This window comes from Heptranchias perlo, chromosome 2 (assembly GCF_035084215.1).
Source record: "Heptranchias perlo isolate sHepPer1 chromosome 2, sHepPer1.hap1, whole genome shotgun sequence".
Lineage (NCBI taxonomy): Eukaryota > Metazoa > Chordata > Chondrichthyes > Hexanchiformes > Hexanchidae > Heptranchias > Heptranchias perlo.
This window is the reverse complement of record NC_090326.1, coordinates 114,430,130-114,448,270: the sequence shown is the minus strand read 5'-3', so window position 1 is coordinate 114,448,270 and position 18,141 is coordinate 114,430,130. Positions and strand designations below refer to the sequence as shown.

The following is an 18,141-nucleotide window of genomic DNA, read 5'->3' as shown; positions in this document are numbered from 1 at the left end:
ATCATCTTTTACGTCCACTTCAAACTGTATAATGTCTCTCCCAAAAGAAGGTGCCACCGACAATGCACTGCACTGAAGTGTCAGCCTGGATTTAGTGCTGAAATCTTGGATTAAGCTTTGAACCCAGAACCTTCTGACTCAGCCGTGAGACTGCTGACACTTTGTATACCAGAAAGGTCCCAGTTTTGATTACCATCTGTGCTGAATTCAATGATCTCAACTGTGAGGTTTTGGAATGCTTCAATTGGCAGCACCCTTAACTTAGTGAAGGAACAATAAGCCAAGATATTACTGAATCCCGCTAGAAGTGTACATATATGAATATTGAAACAGAATAGAAATGTTCCCAGCTGTGGGCTCCCACGGTTGAAAAGCCTGCTAACATTAATTTTTGTAGACTCACATAAAGAATAATCACTTCAAAATCGTACCCCAACAGGAGTCCATGCCTTTGTAACAGGGAAAGGAAATAAAAGGCAAAATGAACCCAATTTCTTTTTCCAAAAACAATCAGCATTAATGGCCAAACCCAAATAAAACAAAAAGTGAAATTGATTAAACTTTTTATAATAGGTGGTCAATATAGAAAACATTGACAGTTATTACTGCTGTTGCTGGGACAAAGAAAATAAAGAAACCATTCAACATAAGGTCTTATAAATGATAGTGAGGTAAAGACCACCTGACCAGACGTGTGACATGACCTTCGAGATAGTGGCCTAAGCCTTTTCCACCCCTCCCCACCCCCGATTGGGGTGCACCTCTGGCAGGGCGGAACTTCCATCCAACCCCAGTGTGCCCCCATAACCCAAGGTGTATTTTCATTCCTGGGGTCATTTATATGCTACAGCAAGAGTGAGCTGCCATTGAAAAATATTTATTACAGTTTTCCCCAGCAGGACCAACCAGTGGAAAATGTTAGACAAACCTCAGTCACTTTTCATCTCCACGCATCCCAGATTTGCCAAAATTTGGACGGGAGTGGAGTGGAGGCAGAAGCGGAAAGCCTAGATCAGTGCCTGTAGGAGATTTATCCCCATAAGATGAAAGTAATTCCAATTTGTAAATATAGATGAGCAAATGAAATAAAATATTAAGATAACAAAAACTGAAGCTACAAGAGGATAACAAATAATAGTATTAAAAATAATTAACACCAGTTAACATTTGACTTATTCATTCCTGTCATTACTCAAAACTGATAGCAACATAATTATAGAAGGATGATATATTTTACTAATGTATATAGTATTTCAGTTCCAATGTGTTTTACCTGTTCTAGTTAAATTGTAATTTTAGAGCTGTATCATGGCTGCTGTGGACTTTCATTTTCAATATGGAACCTTAACCATGAAAAATATTTTGCCACAAGAAACCTACATTGCAAAGAAAACATACAATGGTTTAATTCGTGCCATACAAAAGACCAAGTTGGACATGATAAAAATTATAAAGTGAGACAATTCATATTTTTTTCTGTTATGATTAAAGGAGCCTCCAAAAATGACAATTACTAGCACTGATTGATTTAAACAGCCAACAGAAGGAGGCAATTTGTATTAATTTAAACAGAAGCCGTACTTTTAACAATTTAAAAAATGCAGAATTATATCAATCTCACTAATATGAAAACTTTATATTTGTGACTGATTGCTGTGATGAACTGTTTTATTCACGAGTGCTCTAAGCTCAAGATTAAATTTTAGTACTCGAGTTGAGTTCAGTCAACAAGAGGAGAGCAAAATTGTTCATTAAGTCACTTAATCTCGATGCTTAAACTCTTGTTTGCCCGTGAACTGAAAAGGGAGTAATTATATTCAGCATTACAGCTGGGCTACTGGAGAACATACATTCTACAGTCTATATAGATTTTTTTTAAAATGTGCTTAGCCAATCATGCAAGATGCAGTAGTGATTCAATGCCATATTGGCATCCATCTTCACCATGCACTGGTGCTCAGCTACCACCTCCCTCCATCACAGCCTCTGTTCCACTCCCAAATTCCTCCATCTCAACCCCAGCTCCACATCTGGACTTTACCACTGCATCATGACAGAGCCCCAGACTTTTCAGATCTCTGAAGCCTTCCCAAGTGCTCAGGCCACCATCTCACCCAGGCCTGTGAAATTCCACTATAATCATTATGCTAATTTTCTGTTGATTTAAATGATATTCATCTGAGATGATCTGTCCCCTCCCTCTTAGAACTGCCAACTTGCCTTCCTTCCCCTAGTCTACATGCATGCTGGCCAACTCCTAGGAAAGCATTGCTCCTTGTGTCTTTCTATTTGCCTTTCTTTTATTGTATTTGTTTAATGGCTAGTTAATCTTAGCACAGGTTTGAAAAACATTATTGTTGAAGAAAAATTAAATGGTAACAACCACATAGTTAAATCTAGCGACATGGAGTGATATCTAACTGGCTCTTGTGGTATAGAAAGGTTGAAAGTTTTGTTATTTCAGGGATATTATATGTAATATATTTCCTCATATTTAAGTGTTTCATTGTTGGATTTTGTACTTCAAGTGCTTGAAATCTGAAGGAGAGTTAAAGCAGCAGTGTGAAACCTATTCATTTGTCCACAGCAGTTATAAGTCTCATCAAAAGGTTGCATGATGCTGTTCGGGATACAGCAGTCATTGTAAAGTAATATGTTGCTTCCATGACTTTTCAAATCTACATATCGGACAGCAAAAATAGTATTTCTGATGTGCAAAGAAGGTGACATACTGTGTGCAAGTTTTTGAAAATCAACCTTCTGCAGTAATCTTCTCCCTTCAAATGCTATTATGGTGGTCATTGTGAGATAGTTCAATTAATAAAAACCTTACCATAATTCTACCAGGGTGATCATTAGGATACATAATGAGGAAGCTTTGGATACAGCTTACATCCCACGAGAGGACTGATTTGACTCTCAATTACCAATGATTGAGTTAGTTAGCACAGAGGATGGAATACAGACTGCACCCCATGATTCTGCATCATATATTTGTATATGTTTGTTTCTGTTAGGTAAAATAACTTGGATGTGAATTTCAATTTTAAGTAGTAACTTCAAAACATTTTTCTTGCCACCTTTTTTCAATTATTATGTCATCTATGAAATAAGCAATCTATTTATGGTAACCACATCATCACTTATGGTATAGGAACAATTTTGCTTGGTTATTGTCCAGACATCAGCAAGAGAATATAAAATACATTGAAATTTGATGGTAATTATATTAGAAATGCAGGAACATAGGAACAAGAGTAGGCCATTCAGCCCCTTGAGTTAGTTCCCGCCATTCTTTTAGGTAATGGTTAATCCGTACCTCAAATCAATTTGCCCGCCTTTGCTCCATATCCCTTGATACCCTTACCTGACAAAATGCTGTCAATCTCAGTCTTGAAAATTTCAGTTGACCCAGCATTTGCAGCCTTTTGGGGAGAAAGTTCTGGATTCCTACTACCCTTTGTGTGAAAAAGTGCTTCCTCATTTCACTCCTAAATGGCCTAACTCTAATTTTAAGATTGTGACCCCTTGTTCTGGTTTCCCCCATCAGAGGAAATAGTTTCTCTGTGTCTACCCTATTAAATCGCTTTATCATTTTAAAGATCTCGATTAGATAATTTCTCAACCTTCTGAACTAAAATTGGTGCTAAGCTGATTCAGATGAGGCAGCAGCGGGAGCAGTACTCCGGCCTCGCTGTTCCCAGGCTAAAGAGGGAAAAAAATCAGCCCAGGTTCCCCCCTTCAATTGCTGTCCGGTGACTCCAGGAAAGTACATGTGTGAACACTGGCTGTGATGTGCTTGTCTGTAATGCCCCCAGGTCAAATAGCTTGTCCTTGCTTACTGCCTAGGCTTATACATGAAGAATAGCCACTTTGGTAATGTAATGCAGGACTAATGTCCGTGGAACTATACCCCAGTTAAGAGTTACTGTCGTTAGGAAGGGGGAGAGAACATATTATAATAGTAATATATACTTCCTTTATTATTAAATAGTTCAGATGGATTCAGGAAGTTTATTGAGGTTTGCCAGGTCTATAACAGTAATTTGAGATCTTCCTTCTAAATTCTTTGTGTTTAATATTTTTCATTTTGTTAATTGTGAAATCCATTAATTTTGTGCATTTATGTGTTCTGTAGGTGAAAATAATGAAAACCTGGAAACAAAAATGCTTTCAGAGTTGGACAGTGGAAAATACAGCTCATACAGGTATATTTGCCACCTAAAGCAAACGGAAAATTATGCAGTTCCTTGTATTATATTAGACTGAAGCAAAATTGAAAAGAAAATAGTGCTTTCTGTTCTTTGATTTTATTCTGAAGTGATGTTCTTTGCTTTTGTGTTGGAACTATCTTATTGTTTCACAACTTTGGACATCTTGCTGGAATAATTGGAGATAGGAAATGGAATGACAAGTGTATTTAGAATATCGTTAAGAATTTGAAACAAAAAAAAATTGTTAAAATATAGGCATCTTTTTATATAGCGTATGCTAAATGCAACAGCAGACTTGGCAAAAATGGTGTAATCCTGTCATTGACTTCTACTATTTTACATTAGACATTAGAACTATCAGATTTAAAAACAAACAAACAAACAACTTGCATCTATACAGTGCTTTTCACAACCTCAATGTCCCAAAGTAATTTACAGCCAATGAAATACTTTTGAAGTATAGCCACTGTTATAATGTAGGGGAAAGTGGCAGCCAATTTGTGTACAGCAATGAAATAAATGACCAGATCATATTTTTAAAACCCAAAAGGTATTCAGAAGGAGACTGTTTTAATGATTAATGATTTTTAGGCGTTGGTTAGGACTCTGGGAGAATTAACCCACTCAACTTTGAATAGTTCCATGGGATCTTTTATGCCCACCTAAGAGAGCAAACAAGGCCTCTGTTTAACGTCTCATCCAAAAGACGACACCTCCGACAGTGCAGCACTCCCTCAGTTTCAGGCTAGATTATGTGCTTAATTCTCTGGAGTGGGTCTTGAACCCACAACCTTATTAGCTTGAACTTTATTTTTTATGTGGAAGGTTTGAGTGAATACAGTAAGTCTCAAAAAGAGATGGACTTCAAACAGCCAAGTAGTTATTAAAAATAAGGTTTTAGTTTTTTTAGTTCTAATTAATCTCAGAAATGTATAACTTTTCATCATAATGTACAGTTCTGTGGTTTACTAAAATAAGACGTTATGGGAGTTATTTTCTTGGTGTTGAATGATGTGGAATTGCTTTTGAATTAATTGTACAATCTGGGAACCAGATGCATCAATTTACCCGAGACTAGCTGCCCAGTAAGGTTGAATCAGGGGGCAGGACCAGAAATATGTTTTTAAAAAAAAGTGTCAGAGGTGTGAGGAATTCCAGTGTGCAACCACGCTAGGTTATGGTAAAGGTGATACAGAATCTTGATCTTATTCTCTTTCAAGCAGTCACTGGTGGCCATGAGGTTGTCAATTATTTACTTTAAAATATATCCTGCCACCACCTGCATATGCAGTTTTTTTATTTATATCAAAAAAGTCTTTTGTTTATAGATGCTATTATGTACAGTAGATATCTAATTATGTTGAACATACTGTAGGTTTAAAGCCGTGAGTGTTATTGGAAGTTGGTTTCTTCCTGCATGTAGTTTGTTTTAAATAAGACTGGTGTGTATATCTTTTATGCTGTGATGTTAACTGAATTACATAGTAATCAATCTTATCTTGGTACATTTTGACAGGGTGGAGCAGTGAAGGAGGGATGAAAAACTAGCTTTAAAGTAAAATGATTAATTTACAGTATTGTATCATTTTAGCAAGTGATATCTTGTATTATAAACCACCAAGCATAGTGCCCCAAGGGAAATAAATCCTTACAGATTCTTTACGTTAGAATTCACACAAATTGTCAACTTTTCTCTTTATACAAGGTTAGTTACTGACAGAAGATCTTGTTAAAATATAGAGTTTTTTTAAATAGCTAAATTTGGACATGGGAATCAAGTGAGGTAAGTTATCTAGCAGTAATACAAGAAATAACCAAGCAGGAATTGCCAGTGATGTTGCATAATGATCCCAATGTACAAAAAAAAGAATGTCATCTGCTGACCAAGGTTTGGAGCATCAATAACACATTGATCATTTTCACTGAATATTTCCACTGCAATTTTCTAGTAATCTTGCAAGGAGAAAGTTCTTACTGTAGTGAAGTTTGGTGCTTTTAGCACTTCCTTTCATTACCTTCTAGTCAATATGCATTTTCAGAAAAAAACAAAATAGTATATGCGATAAGCAAATTCATGCACACCAAGGAGCACAGTACTTGTTAAATGCTATACTTGGTCTGAGGGACTCAGTCCCATGATGCCTTGTGCCAAAATGGCTATGTTCCATGGATCAATCCAGTGTCCCATTGCATATCTGTAAGCCTACAGTCACTGCACCCTGATTCACTCACTAATTCTGCATTTGCAACTTTATCAGCACTTCTAGAGAACATAATTGACACCTCTTTGCAGACAGCTGTCTATTTAACTGAAGTCTCCTGTAGATAAATATACATCAGTTGCAATCAGTTGTTTGCAGAGAAGTAATGATTATGTTCTTCAGCAATGCAAACCATTCAGAGTTATAAAATTATTTGAAAAATCCTGAGATGAATTACTTTTAATGAAATATCATACCTTGAAGTCTACATCTTGGGTAGACCACACTTGGAGTACTGTGAACAGTTCGGGTCTCCATATTATAAAAGGGATATAGAGGAACTAGAGAAGCTGCAAAAAAGATTTACTAGGATGATACCAGATCTGAGAGGTTATACCTATTAGGAAAGATTGAGCAGGCTGGTGACCAGACAGTCTTTAAGATTATGAAAGGGTTTAATAGGGTAGATATAGAGAAGATGTTTCCACTTGTGGGGGAGACCAGAACCATGGGCCATAAATATAAGATAGTCACTAATAAATGCAATAGGGAGTTCAGGAGAAACTTCTTTACCCAGAATGTGGAACTCGCTACCACAGGGAGTAGTTAAGGCTACCAGCATAGATGTGTTTAAGGGGAAGCTAGATAGACACTTGAGGGAGAAAGGAATAGAAGGATATGCTGATAGGGTTAGATGAAGTAAGGAGGGAGGAGGCTCGTGTGGAGCATAAACACCGGCATGGACCTGTTAGGCCAAATGGCCTCTTTCTGAGCTGTACATTCTGTGTAATTCTGTGTACTACTGTTTTGCTGATCATAAACTCTGTAATTCTAAAAATTTTGCTCAAGATTTGCCTGTCAATAACTGACATACTGAACATTTGCTAGCTTTCAGTCTGCAAATGCTGCAATATCTTATTGCATCTTCAAGACCAATTAGCCCTACTATTTAACTAGTTATTCTAACCATACTCTTCTGATTGCTATTTTGCAGCAGTTGTATGACTTTTTTAAATGACCACTCCTGTTTCTGGTTTCTATTTAAACCTTAAAAGATTTCTATTAAGCTGTATTCTAGTTTGTATCAATTTTTTTGGTATAGCTTGTGAAGTTTTGCTTTTTCGGATATATGTGAAATGGACATGTAAGTGTCACTGCCAATAGAAGGCTGTTGAAGCATCCCAACTAACTAAAATAATAAGAGACAGAGATAGCCACCATTAACAAAACCTTTATTGCACAAGATAATCTAGGCAAGTTGACTATTGAAATGATATTAACAATCTATATATTCTAATAATCTGTAAAATGAACGCACCGGATAAGTGTAGACACTTGTAAATCCCATTTCTTGTTGGCATGAGAAAACGGCAATGCTAACAATCCTATCTGACCACTTCATGTATTACAAGATGTATTCGTCTCTCTTTTACGGTCTTTCACATCTGTTGTGCCTCATTACTAGGCCTAGCATTCTGCTGTGTCTTCCAATTCAAATCTAGAAATTTGGAAGTATTGCTGGCAGTGATTTTCGGAGCGGGGTCTAGCAACTATTTCACCTGTGATTGAGTTCTCACTTTGTTGTGCACTTATACATAAAGATTCCTCCACATTTAGGCACACAAGCATGCTACTGATGAATCTATGTGCAGGCCTGTTTTAGTGGTATTAGTAGTGCAGCATGCTTATGAATACTAACCCAGGAATCTGCTTTAGAGGTGAGTGGGGGAAGAATTTTTTAAAAATTAACTTTTGCTGGGAATTATCTGTATGTTGCTAGATACAGTAAATTAAGTTGCACACTTCACAATTCAAGAAAAACTTAACAAAAGTATTAATTAATAAAACAAATTTATAAACACAGAACTTGAAGCTAAACTTGTCCACTTGAGTAGCCTAATTCTGCTGTCACTCAAGGCCGAGTTTAGAACTCCATTCTCCATATTACATTGAACAGTTGCACCACTAGGCTTAATGAGTCTAATCCTTACTCCATTTTTTTATTAATATATAATCTTGGAAACTTATTTTGGTAAAAGAAAATTTGGCCAATTTCCCTAGTGTCAGCACCCAGTGAATGGTTATTCCGTGGGTCAGGAGAAAGAGGACGGAGACTTGTTATGCCGATTCTCTGCCCATTTACATTGCCCCGAGATTTTATGGGCTTCCCATGAGGGACAGGGCTGGGCTGATATTTTCAATGAGTGCTGCACCAGTAGTACCATGATAATGAGGTAGGAGGGGCATTCACAGCCCTTACACCTCCATTTTCTGTGGTTGCATCTCAGGGGCTCCTATTTCCAGTGTTGCCTCATGAAGCTTGAGGTGGTTTTTGTGCCTGAAACCTCTCAGATCAGAGGATCTGAATGCCGCAAGGTGAAGGAGGACCAAAAGATAAATAGCCTTCCTTTGTAGGGCCCATCAGATTTATGGAAGCCTTCTGGATGCCATTTGCAAGAAGGCCCTCAGGCTGGTGGCCAAGGCCCACAGCTGCAGTTCTGAAAGGCTTGTATTTCTCTTGCCATACCCCCAATTCCTCTTGCACCATGTTAATGATCCCACCTTTCAAATTTGGGCATAACCCAGCTCAGATGCCCTGCACCTGTTCAGTATCTGGATGCTGGACCCCGAGGAAAATCAGCCACCAAAAATCTTGGCAAGAGTAACAAAATTAATGACGTAGAGACTAGAAGTGTTCCAAAACTCTCTGTGCAAGTATTATATTCTTGTCTGAATTTAACAAAGCTATCCTATATAGTTTTAAAAAAATTAAAACATTTTTGAGTAATTGTAGTGGCAGCAATAAGAGATAATTGTAGTTAATTTGCAGTATTTCAGTGTACTGTCTGGTTTATATAATTTAATATGTAAACTTGGGAACGTCAATCCAGGATTTGACATGACTGAATGATTGTCCTGTGTTTTTTATGTGGGATAACATTGTGGAATATATGAATATTGGTAAATATGGCTGTCCTGTGCCTTACTGCTTGTAAGTTGCACACCATGTCTTGAAACTTTTGTATGATCAGTGTAAGTGATGTTGCTTGTTTTTGCCTTTTCCTTAATAACGTACTTGCACCTTATGTTATCAAAGCCTGCGATCACAGTGGCCATGTTGTGGTACAGGTGTTGTCACTTTTTGTGGTTTTGCTTTTTGTCTCACAAACTAATGAGAAATTCAAAAATGATATGTTTTTCAGCATGTGATCTGATAAATTCAGACTGACTCCTGCAATTTCCTTCAGAATTTAAAGACTGTGATCTGCTATTACTGTAGACATTTTTTGGTTTTAAAAAAAGAAAATTATCTTAAATTTAATGACTAGATGCATAAAGGTCTATTTCATGTAATCCTGCTTTAATTCTTTGACAGTTGTGAAACTTCTGTTTATAGATCTATCAAAATATTACATAAATATATCATTGAAAATTCTCATTAATCAACAAAATATAAAGTGCAGAATTGAACCATGCGTTACAAAAATAGAATTTTTAAGACGTTTAAAATTATTGCATGAGGATAGCTTGTAAACATTTTATTTTTCTTAAAAATAACTCAACACCATTGAGTCAAAGAAGATACAGCCCAGGTTAACTAAACTATTGAATTCTATAAGGAAAAAGTGTCACTTGACAGTCAGTGTGGCCAACTGTGCGCAATCTGTACATGATCATTTTAAATTCTGATAGGCTTCTTGGCAAGTACAGAAACTGATGTGTTGCAGAATAACTGGATAGAAGGAATAGTCTAGCGAGGCAAGAATCCAAGAGAGTTTGAGATTTATGAAATTCGATACCTAAATATGTTACATCCAAAATGACAAGAAATTGGCAATATATAAAAAAAATTGCATTCTCATAGTTTTTGTGTTTTTAATACTTTATAACTTTATTGAGCCAAATTTTAAAACAATGAGGCAATAACTAATTGCTAGCAAATTCCATGTGCTGTAACCAACCATAGCAAAAGAGATATTACATGAAAAGTGTCAAATCTGTGGTTTAATCTGTTTTTCAAATACAAAATGTATTTCATATATTAAACTACAATAATATTGTCATTTTGGTTTGAGCTTCAAGACCAATACAGATATTGAACTTGCTGCCATTTGTCTAAAAATATTAGATAAAATTACATAGAATCTACAGCACAAAAATGGGCTATTTGGCCCAACTGGTCTATGCTCCACACAAGCCACCACCCACTCTAATGACCTCTTCCCAACCTGCCTCCATATCCCTCTATTCACATCTCCCTCATGTATGCATCAAGCCTTCTTTTAAATGCATCAGTGCCAGTCCTTCAGCTCCTCCATGTGGCAGCGAGTTCCATATTCTCACCACTCAGTATAAAGAAAGCCCTTCTAAATTCTTTATTTGATCTGTTAGTGGCTGTCTTATATTCATGCCCCCTTGTAACATCCACCTCTGTAACATCACCCATCTCTGCTTCTGCCTCAGCTCCTCATCTGCTGAAACCCTCATCCATGCCTTTGTTACCTCTGGACTTGACTCCCAATGCTGTCCTGGCTGGCCTCCCATCTTCCACCCTCCATAAACTTGAGCTCATCCAAAACTCTGCTGCCTGTATCCTAACTCGCACCAAGTCCCATTCACCCGTCACCCCTGTGCTCGCTGACCTACATTGGCCCCCGGTCCAGGAACACCCCGATTTTAAAATTCTCATTCTTGTTTTCAAATCCCTCCATGACCGCTCGTCCCCCTATCTCTGTACCCTCCAACCCTCTGAGATCTCTGTGCTCCTCCAATTCTTGCCTCTTGTGCATCCTTGATTTTAATCATTCCACCATTGGCGGCTGTGCCTTCAGCTGCCTGGGCCCTAAGCTCTGAAATTCCCTCCCCAAACCTCTCTACCTCTCTCTCCTCTAAGACGCTCCTTAAAACCTACCTCTTTGACTAAACTTTTGGTCACCTGTCCTAATATCTCCTTATGTGGCTCGGTGTTAAATTTTGTTTGATAATGCTCCTGTGAAGCACCTTGGGATGTTTTAGTATGTTAACGGCGCTATATAAATGCAAGTTGTTGTTGTTGTTGTGAATGTCAGGAAATATCTAAAACTCAAGGAGAGATTAAACTAATTTGCATGCTTTATTCTTTACCAAATATCTCTACTTAAGTATATGTGGTTAAATCACGACTTTTATTCAGAATCCCCACCCTCTCCCAGCTTGAATAATGGTACAGTGTTTCCAGAACTTTGCATTCTGAAATAAATAAACATAACTAAAAGAAATACAGGTGGTGTAACCATTTAGAATTCATTACTAAATATAAAGTTTATTTTTGTAACTTTATTTATCTATCTAAAGTGGATAAGGAAAACAATATTTATTTTCCAAGAATCAATGTAAATGGCTCCTGCCTGGCTGTAGATTTAACTGTCTTGTTCAGGAGGGATCTGTGCACATGCCGGGTACATGCAGAGATGTCTCAGAAATATTAAAAAATTAAATATTTAGAGAGCAGAAACGGAAAATTCCCCACCACCCCCACAACCATTTAAATTAAGGCCCAGGTAGGTTAGTGAAGTGTCCAAAGGATCAGTTTACAAATCGAGTTTAACACCACTCTGAATTTCCACTCCATGTGGTGTCAAACCAAAGCAGTGTGAGACTATCTCCTCCAAGTAGTCTCATTCTGCTTTGCACTGGAGTCAGGTTAGGCCCTGTGAGTTTACTGTTGGTCACTTTGCACCAGTGCTTTCAGTGTAAATGCATCCTTAAATCAATCTTGGGGGGAGAAGAGCAGGAATAAATATATAATCACCTTCTATTTTTTTTTCCTGAGGCACACTGCACATCAATTTTTGAGATGGCCATTAAGGCATGTGAGACTGCCATGGGTTCACTTAGGTTCCAGTTTTCCCTTTGTTCTGCAAAGAAGCTGAACTCCATCTGCTAACTCCCTTAGTCTAACTTCAAGATAATAAATTCAGCAGTTAGGGAACTGTGAGGACAAAACTATATCACATTAGTCCACATTATTTAATTTATTTTTGTCAATAAGATATTGTGTGCGAAAATGCTTTTGTGAGCCAATAAACTGAGGAGATTTTCAATTGCAATATTCTTCAAGGCTAAACCACTTTTCTCAGTGATGAAATATAGCTGTTATAAAGCAGTCAGCAGCAAAACTATTTTCCTTTTAATGCAGTAGATTTTATTTTTACCTTGGAAGTTAGTTTACACTTCTAGTAAAGGTTTTAGCTTGTTACAGCATGTTATTGCTGTGGATCAAAAATAAAAGATCATAGATTCTTCCTCCAAATAGCATTGGATTGATCCAATCATCCAGTGCAGGAAAGCACAAGACACATATTCTAGTAAATGGAGGTTTTGTGATCTCCCCTATGCCACTCCATGCTGTATAAGTCCTGCATTGCTTATTCCTCAGATCTTTTCTTGCTCTGTTGTCCAGCAACGGTGTCAATTGTTACTTCCTTCTAGTAGAGCCTCCATGTATCAGGTTTGAGCCCATAGAAACCAGGTGGCCTTGGACAAATTCTAAAGAGAAGCAAGTGCTCCATCTAGGAGAAGAAATTGCGAAATAAGTTAAGAGCATCAAAGATCCCAGGATTATACCATTAGGCTTTTTCCAAGCCTCTTGTCTCCATGCCACCTTGTTCAACTGTGATATGAATCTCAAGCTAATCTTCGACTCAATAGTCTCTTGCTGCCTTCTCCATTTGCCACCTTCATGCCTCAGCCTTGAGTTGACTCTGGTTCCTTATTGTCAGTGCACAGCGTCAAGCTTTCAGAGTTAACTAGTACAGGAAAAGTAGCAGTGATAATTTAGGCGGTGTCAGCAGCGAGATTTTATTTTAATAGAGAGCTAATAGATTAAGTACAACCATGTACTAATAGGTTTGATATAAAATAGGTTGGCAGATCTGGAGCAACAAGGTAATATATAAATTATTTATGGTAGATGGGAGAGCATATCCTACTCAGAATGTATTGCCATGTGTTACATTCTCATTAACTGCTGGTTCATGTCCCATTTCGTGCTGTACTTTCAACAGCCCTTAATTACCACTACATTTTTCCTTTCACCTGCCTGGCACTTATTTTTGCCTGCTGCTCCTGTTATACTGAAGAATTTTCAGGGTGCCATTGGGAGTGAGGAATGCAACATAATGGTGGATTTATACATGCCCATAGTATGGTGCTCTAGTTTGCTCCAAATTGCAGAGCCACTGCACACATGTAGGTACATATTGTGTGTATTGGGTCACAGTTTCATTTTGAGTTTCAGAGGAAATTGGAGAGCCAGCTTGCCTGACTAAAATCTACTTTCCAGTTCAAGTCAATTGGCCCGAAGAGGACTGGGCTTGAGCCAGTAATTAGGCAGACCAATTTCAAGTTGCTTCATGGTGTAATGTCATGGTGCACTGGAGAAGATTTGGATTTGGCAATTGTACTGCAAATTTGGTGTCAAATTATACTGATGTTGGTATGGCCACTGTGCCAAATTCATAGAAATAACAGCAGAAAATTACAAGCTATTAGATTGATTTGAGAAGTCAAAAATCATCCGCTACTTCTTTGAGGGTGATTTCTAATGTATATATAAAGACAATTTGCAGATCTACATGCCATTTTCAACTGTTGAAGTTAATACTTGGAAATAAAAGCTGTTGCCACAGGTGTTTTAGTTCCTCTTCTGGACTAGAATAATGTTTGCTGCACGTGTGTAGTCCAAGTGTGAAGACTATGCAGGTGTGTTTTAAACGTGAAGCCAAGGTTTGTTTCTGGAAGCAGAATGTGATCTCACATCAGCTGGGAAAAAGATACCATTATTTAAGCTGGGAAAAAAAATCTTAATTTATGTAGGATTGAAATCCTTTTGCTTGGTAAGATGGCTGCTTTTTTGATCAGATAAATTTAATAGGGAAGTCATCAGGTAAAATGAAAGAAAACTTGCATTATGTAACATCTTATCAAGACAAAACATCTCAAAGTGGTTCAAGCACGATGAATTCAGTGTTCGTGTTTTTCCACCACACGAGCAATGTCAAGTGTTAGATGTTAGTCAAGTGGCACAGTGCCTTGTTCCTCTAATTACAGCTTCAGTGTAAACTGTTGATAACCTGCAAGAGCAGCTGGTTTATTTGTCTGTTAAAAGTTAGTTTTTGATAGTTTAGTGGTTTTCTCATTCTTCTGTTCAAATCCCTCCATGGGCCTGCCCCTCCCTAACTCTGTAACCTCCTCCAGCCCTATAACCCTCTGAAAAGCCTGCGTTCCTCCAATTCTGGCCTCTTGTGCATCCACGATTTCCTTCACCTATTGGCGGCCGTGCCTTCAGCTGTCTAGGCCCTAAGCTCTGGAATTCCCTCACTAAACCTCTCCGCCTCTCTACCTCTCCCTCCTCCTTTAAGACACTCCTTAAACTCTGACGAGTTCATGGAATGTATTCGAGACGGTTTCCTCGAGCAATACGTCATGGAACCAACCAGGGAGCAGGCTATTTTAGATCTTGAATTAAGTAATGAGATAGGGTTAATTAGTAATCTCGCAGTAAAAGAACCTCTGGGGAAGAGTGATCATAATAGGATAGAATTTCACATTCAGTTTGGAACTGGAGTCTTAAACATAAATAAAGCCAATTACATAGATATGAAGGGTGAGTTGTCAAAGGTAGATTGGGAAATTAAATTAAAGGGTTTGACAGTTGAAAAGCAATGGCAAACATTTAAAGGAATATTTCAATATTCTCAACAAGTATACATTCCATCGAGAAATAAAAACTTCACGGGAAAAGTGATCAACCCGTGGCTAACTAAAGAAGTTAAGGAGAGTATTAGATTGAAAGAAGAGGCCTATAATGTTGCCAAGAAGAGTAATAAGCCTGGGGATTGGGAGAGTTTTAGAAACCAACAAAAGATGACCAAAAAGTTGATGGTAGGGGAGAAAATAGAATATGAAAGTAAACTAGCAGGAAATATAAAAACGGATTGTAAGAACTTTTACAAGTATGGAAAAAGGAAGAGAGTAGCAAAAGTAAATGTTGGTCCCTTAGAGGCTGAGACAGGAGAAATTATAATGGGGAATCAGGAAATGGCAGATGCGTTAAACAAATATTTTGTATCTATCTTCACAGTAGAACACACAAAGCATACCGAAAATAGTGGGGAACCAAGGGGTAAATGAGAGTGAGGAACTTAAAACAATTAATATCACTAGAGAAAAAGTACTGGACAAACTAATGGGACTATAAACCGACAGATTCCCTGGACCTGATGGCCTACATCCTAGGGTTCTAAAAGAAGTGGCTGCAGAGATAGTGGATGGACTGGTTATGATATTCCAAAATTCTCTAGATTCTGGAATGGTCCCATTGGACTGGAAGGTAGCAAATGTTACCCCCCCCCCCCCCCCCTATTCAAGAAGGGAGGGAGAGACAAAACAGAGAACTACAGGCCAGTTAGCCTAACATCGGTCATCGGGAAAATGCTGGAATCCATTACTAAGGAAGTGGCAACAGGGCACTTTGAAAATCACAATATGATTAGGCAGAGTCAACATGGTTTTATGAAAGGGGAATCATGTTTGACAAATTTATTAGAGTTTTTTGAGGGTGGAACTAGCTGGCAGAAAAAGTGGAACTAGTGGATATAGTATATTTGGATTTTCAAAAGGCATTCAATAAGGTGCCACATAAAAGGTTGTTACACAATGTAAGGGCTCATGGGGTTGGGGGTAATATATTAGCATGGATAGAGGATTGATTAAAGGGCAGAAAACAGGGAGTAGGGATAAACGGGTTATTTTCAGATTGCAGGGTATAATTAGTGGGGTGCTGCAAGGATCAGTGCTTGGGCCTCAGCTATTTATAATCTATGTTAATGACTTAGATGAGGGGACCGAGTGTAATGTATCCAAGTTTGCTGACGATACAAAGGTAGGTGGGAAAGTAAGCTGTGAGGAGGAGACAAAGGGGTCAATTTTAGGATGGCTGAGCGGGTGTGTTCGAGCCGGGGGAGTTCCTAAAATTGGGGAATTCCGGAGCCCGGCTCCAACCTGCCCACTTCCGGGTTCCCCAATGACGTGAATCGGTGCACACGCAGCCCCCGCATGCGGGACTCCCACCGGCAATTAAAGGCGGCGGGTTGACAGTTTAGATAGTTAGGGAGTTACTTGAGGTTGTTGACAGACCTCAATGGGAAGAGATTTTAGCTTCAATTTACTTACGATCGCGTGCCAAACCCACCGATGTGATTTTTGACTCTCCTCAGTGTGTTTCCCATGCTGTGGGAAACACTCACTGTTGTTGCAGATGTGTTTCAGTCAGTAGCCATTGGGAGATGCAGAGGATTCCTTGACAGTTGGGAGGAATACCTCATTCATTGCAGCAGGGCACTCTGTCACCTCAGACAAAGTTCTACCTGTCACACTGTTATCTCCACACTCAAAATTATTACATCATACCCTAAACTCTGCTGTCCACACACACTTACCTACTTTGCGGACCCCCTCACACTCACACCGTCAAGATGTGGGGGGGGGTTCCATAGCTGCATTCATCACTCCATTGGAGGACAAGCAACATCACCAGCCTCACCAGGCACGCCGTCCACCTCCGCCATGTGGAGCTACACAACACAGTGCTGCGCAGCAGGCACCTGCACAAAGTAGGTGGCTTCAATTTACTTACGATCGCGTGCCAAACCCACCGATTTCACTGGGCACGTTACCCACATGCCCAGTCAACCCCCCGCTACCAACCCGCCTCCCTCCTAATATCGGACCCAAAGAGTTTGCAGAGGGATATAGACAGGTTAAGTGAGTGAGCAAGAACGTGGCCAATGGAGTATAATGTGGGGAAATGTGTGGTTATTCACTTTGATAAGAAGAATAGAACAACAGAATATTTTTTAAATGGTGCGGAACTATTAAATGTTGGTGTTCAGAGAGACTTGGGTGTCCCCATACAAGAAAGACAAAAAGTTAGTATGCAAGTACAGCAGGCGTTTGAGAAAGCAAATGGCATGTTGGCCTTTATTGCGGGGGGGGGGGGGGGGTTGGAGTACAAGAATAAGGAAGTCTTACTACAGTTGTACAAGCGAGGGCTTTAGCGAGACCTCACCTGGAGTACCCTGGAGTGCAGTTGTACAAGTGAGGGCTTTAGCGAGACCTCATCTGGAGTACTGCGTACAGTTTTGGTCTCCTTATCTAAGGAAGGATATACTTGCCTTGGAGGCGGTACAATGAAGGGTCACTAGATGGCATTCACTAATTCCTGGGATGAGGGAGTTGTCCTATGAGGAGAGGTTGTGTAGAATGGGCCTATTCTCTGTGGCGTTTAGAAGAATGAGAGATGATCTCATTGAAACACATAAAATTATGAGGGGGCTTGACAGGGTAGATGCTGAGAGATTGTTTCCCCTGGCTAGAGGGTCTAGAACTAAGGGGCATTGCTGCAGGATAAGGGGTCGGCCACTCAAGACTGAGATGAGGAGGAATTTCTTCACGCAGATGGTTGTGAATCTTTGGAATTCTTTACCCCAGATGGCTGTGGATGCTGAATCATTGAATATATTCAAGACTGGGGTGGATAGATTTTTGGACTCCAGGGGAATCAAGGGATACAGGGATTGGGCGGGAAAGTGGAGTTGAGGTTGAAAATCAGCCATGATCTTATTGAATGGCGGAGCAGGCTCGAGGGGCCGTATGGCCTACTCCTGTTCCTATTTCTTAAGTTC

At 39.0% G+C, this 18,141-nt stretch overlaps 1 protein-coding gene across 7 annotated transcripts in view; it reads left to right on the top strand.

The window, feature by feature from the left end:
* Nucleotides 1-18,141, top strand: part of tbc1d5 (TBC1 domain family, member 5) — a 495,410-nt gene that overhangs the window by 213,716 nt on the left and 263,553 nt on the right. For all 7 annotated transcript variants that reach the window (XM_068006107.1, XM_068006096.1, XM_068006070.1 and 4 more), the window contains exon 4: nucleotides 4,139-4,208. In XM_068006107.1, the coding sequence (XP_067862208.1) occupies nucleotides 4,139-4,208 (70 nt within the window). The remainder of the gene's footprint in view (nucleotides 1-4,138; nucleotides 4,209-18,141) is intronic.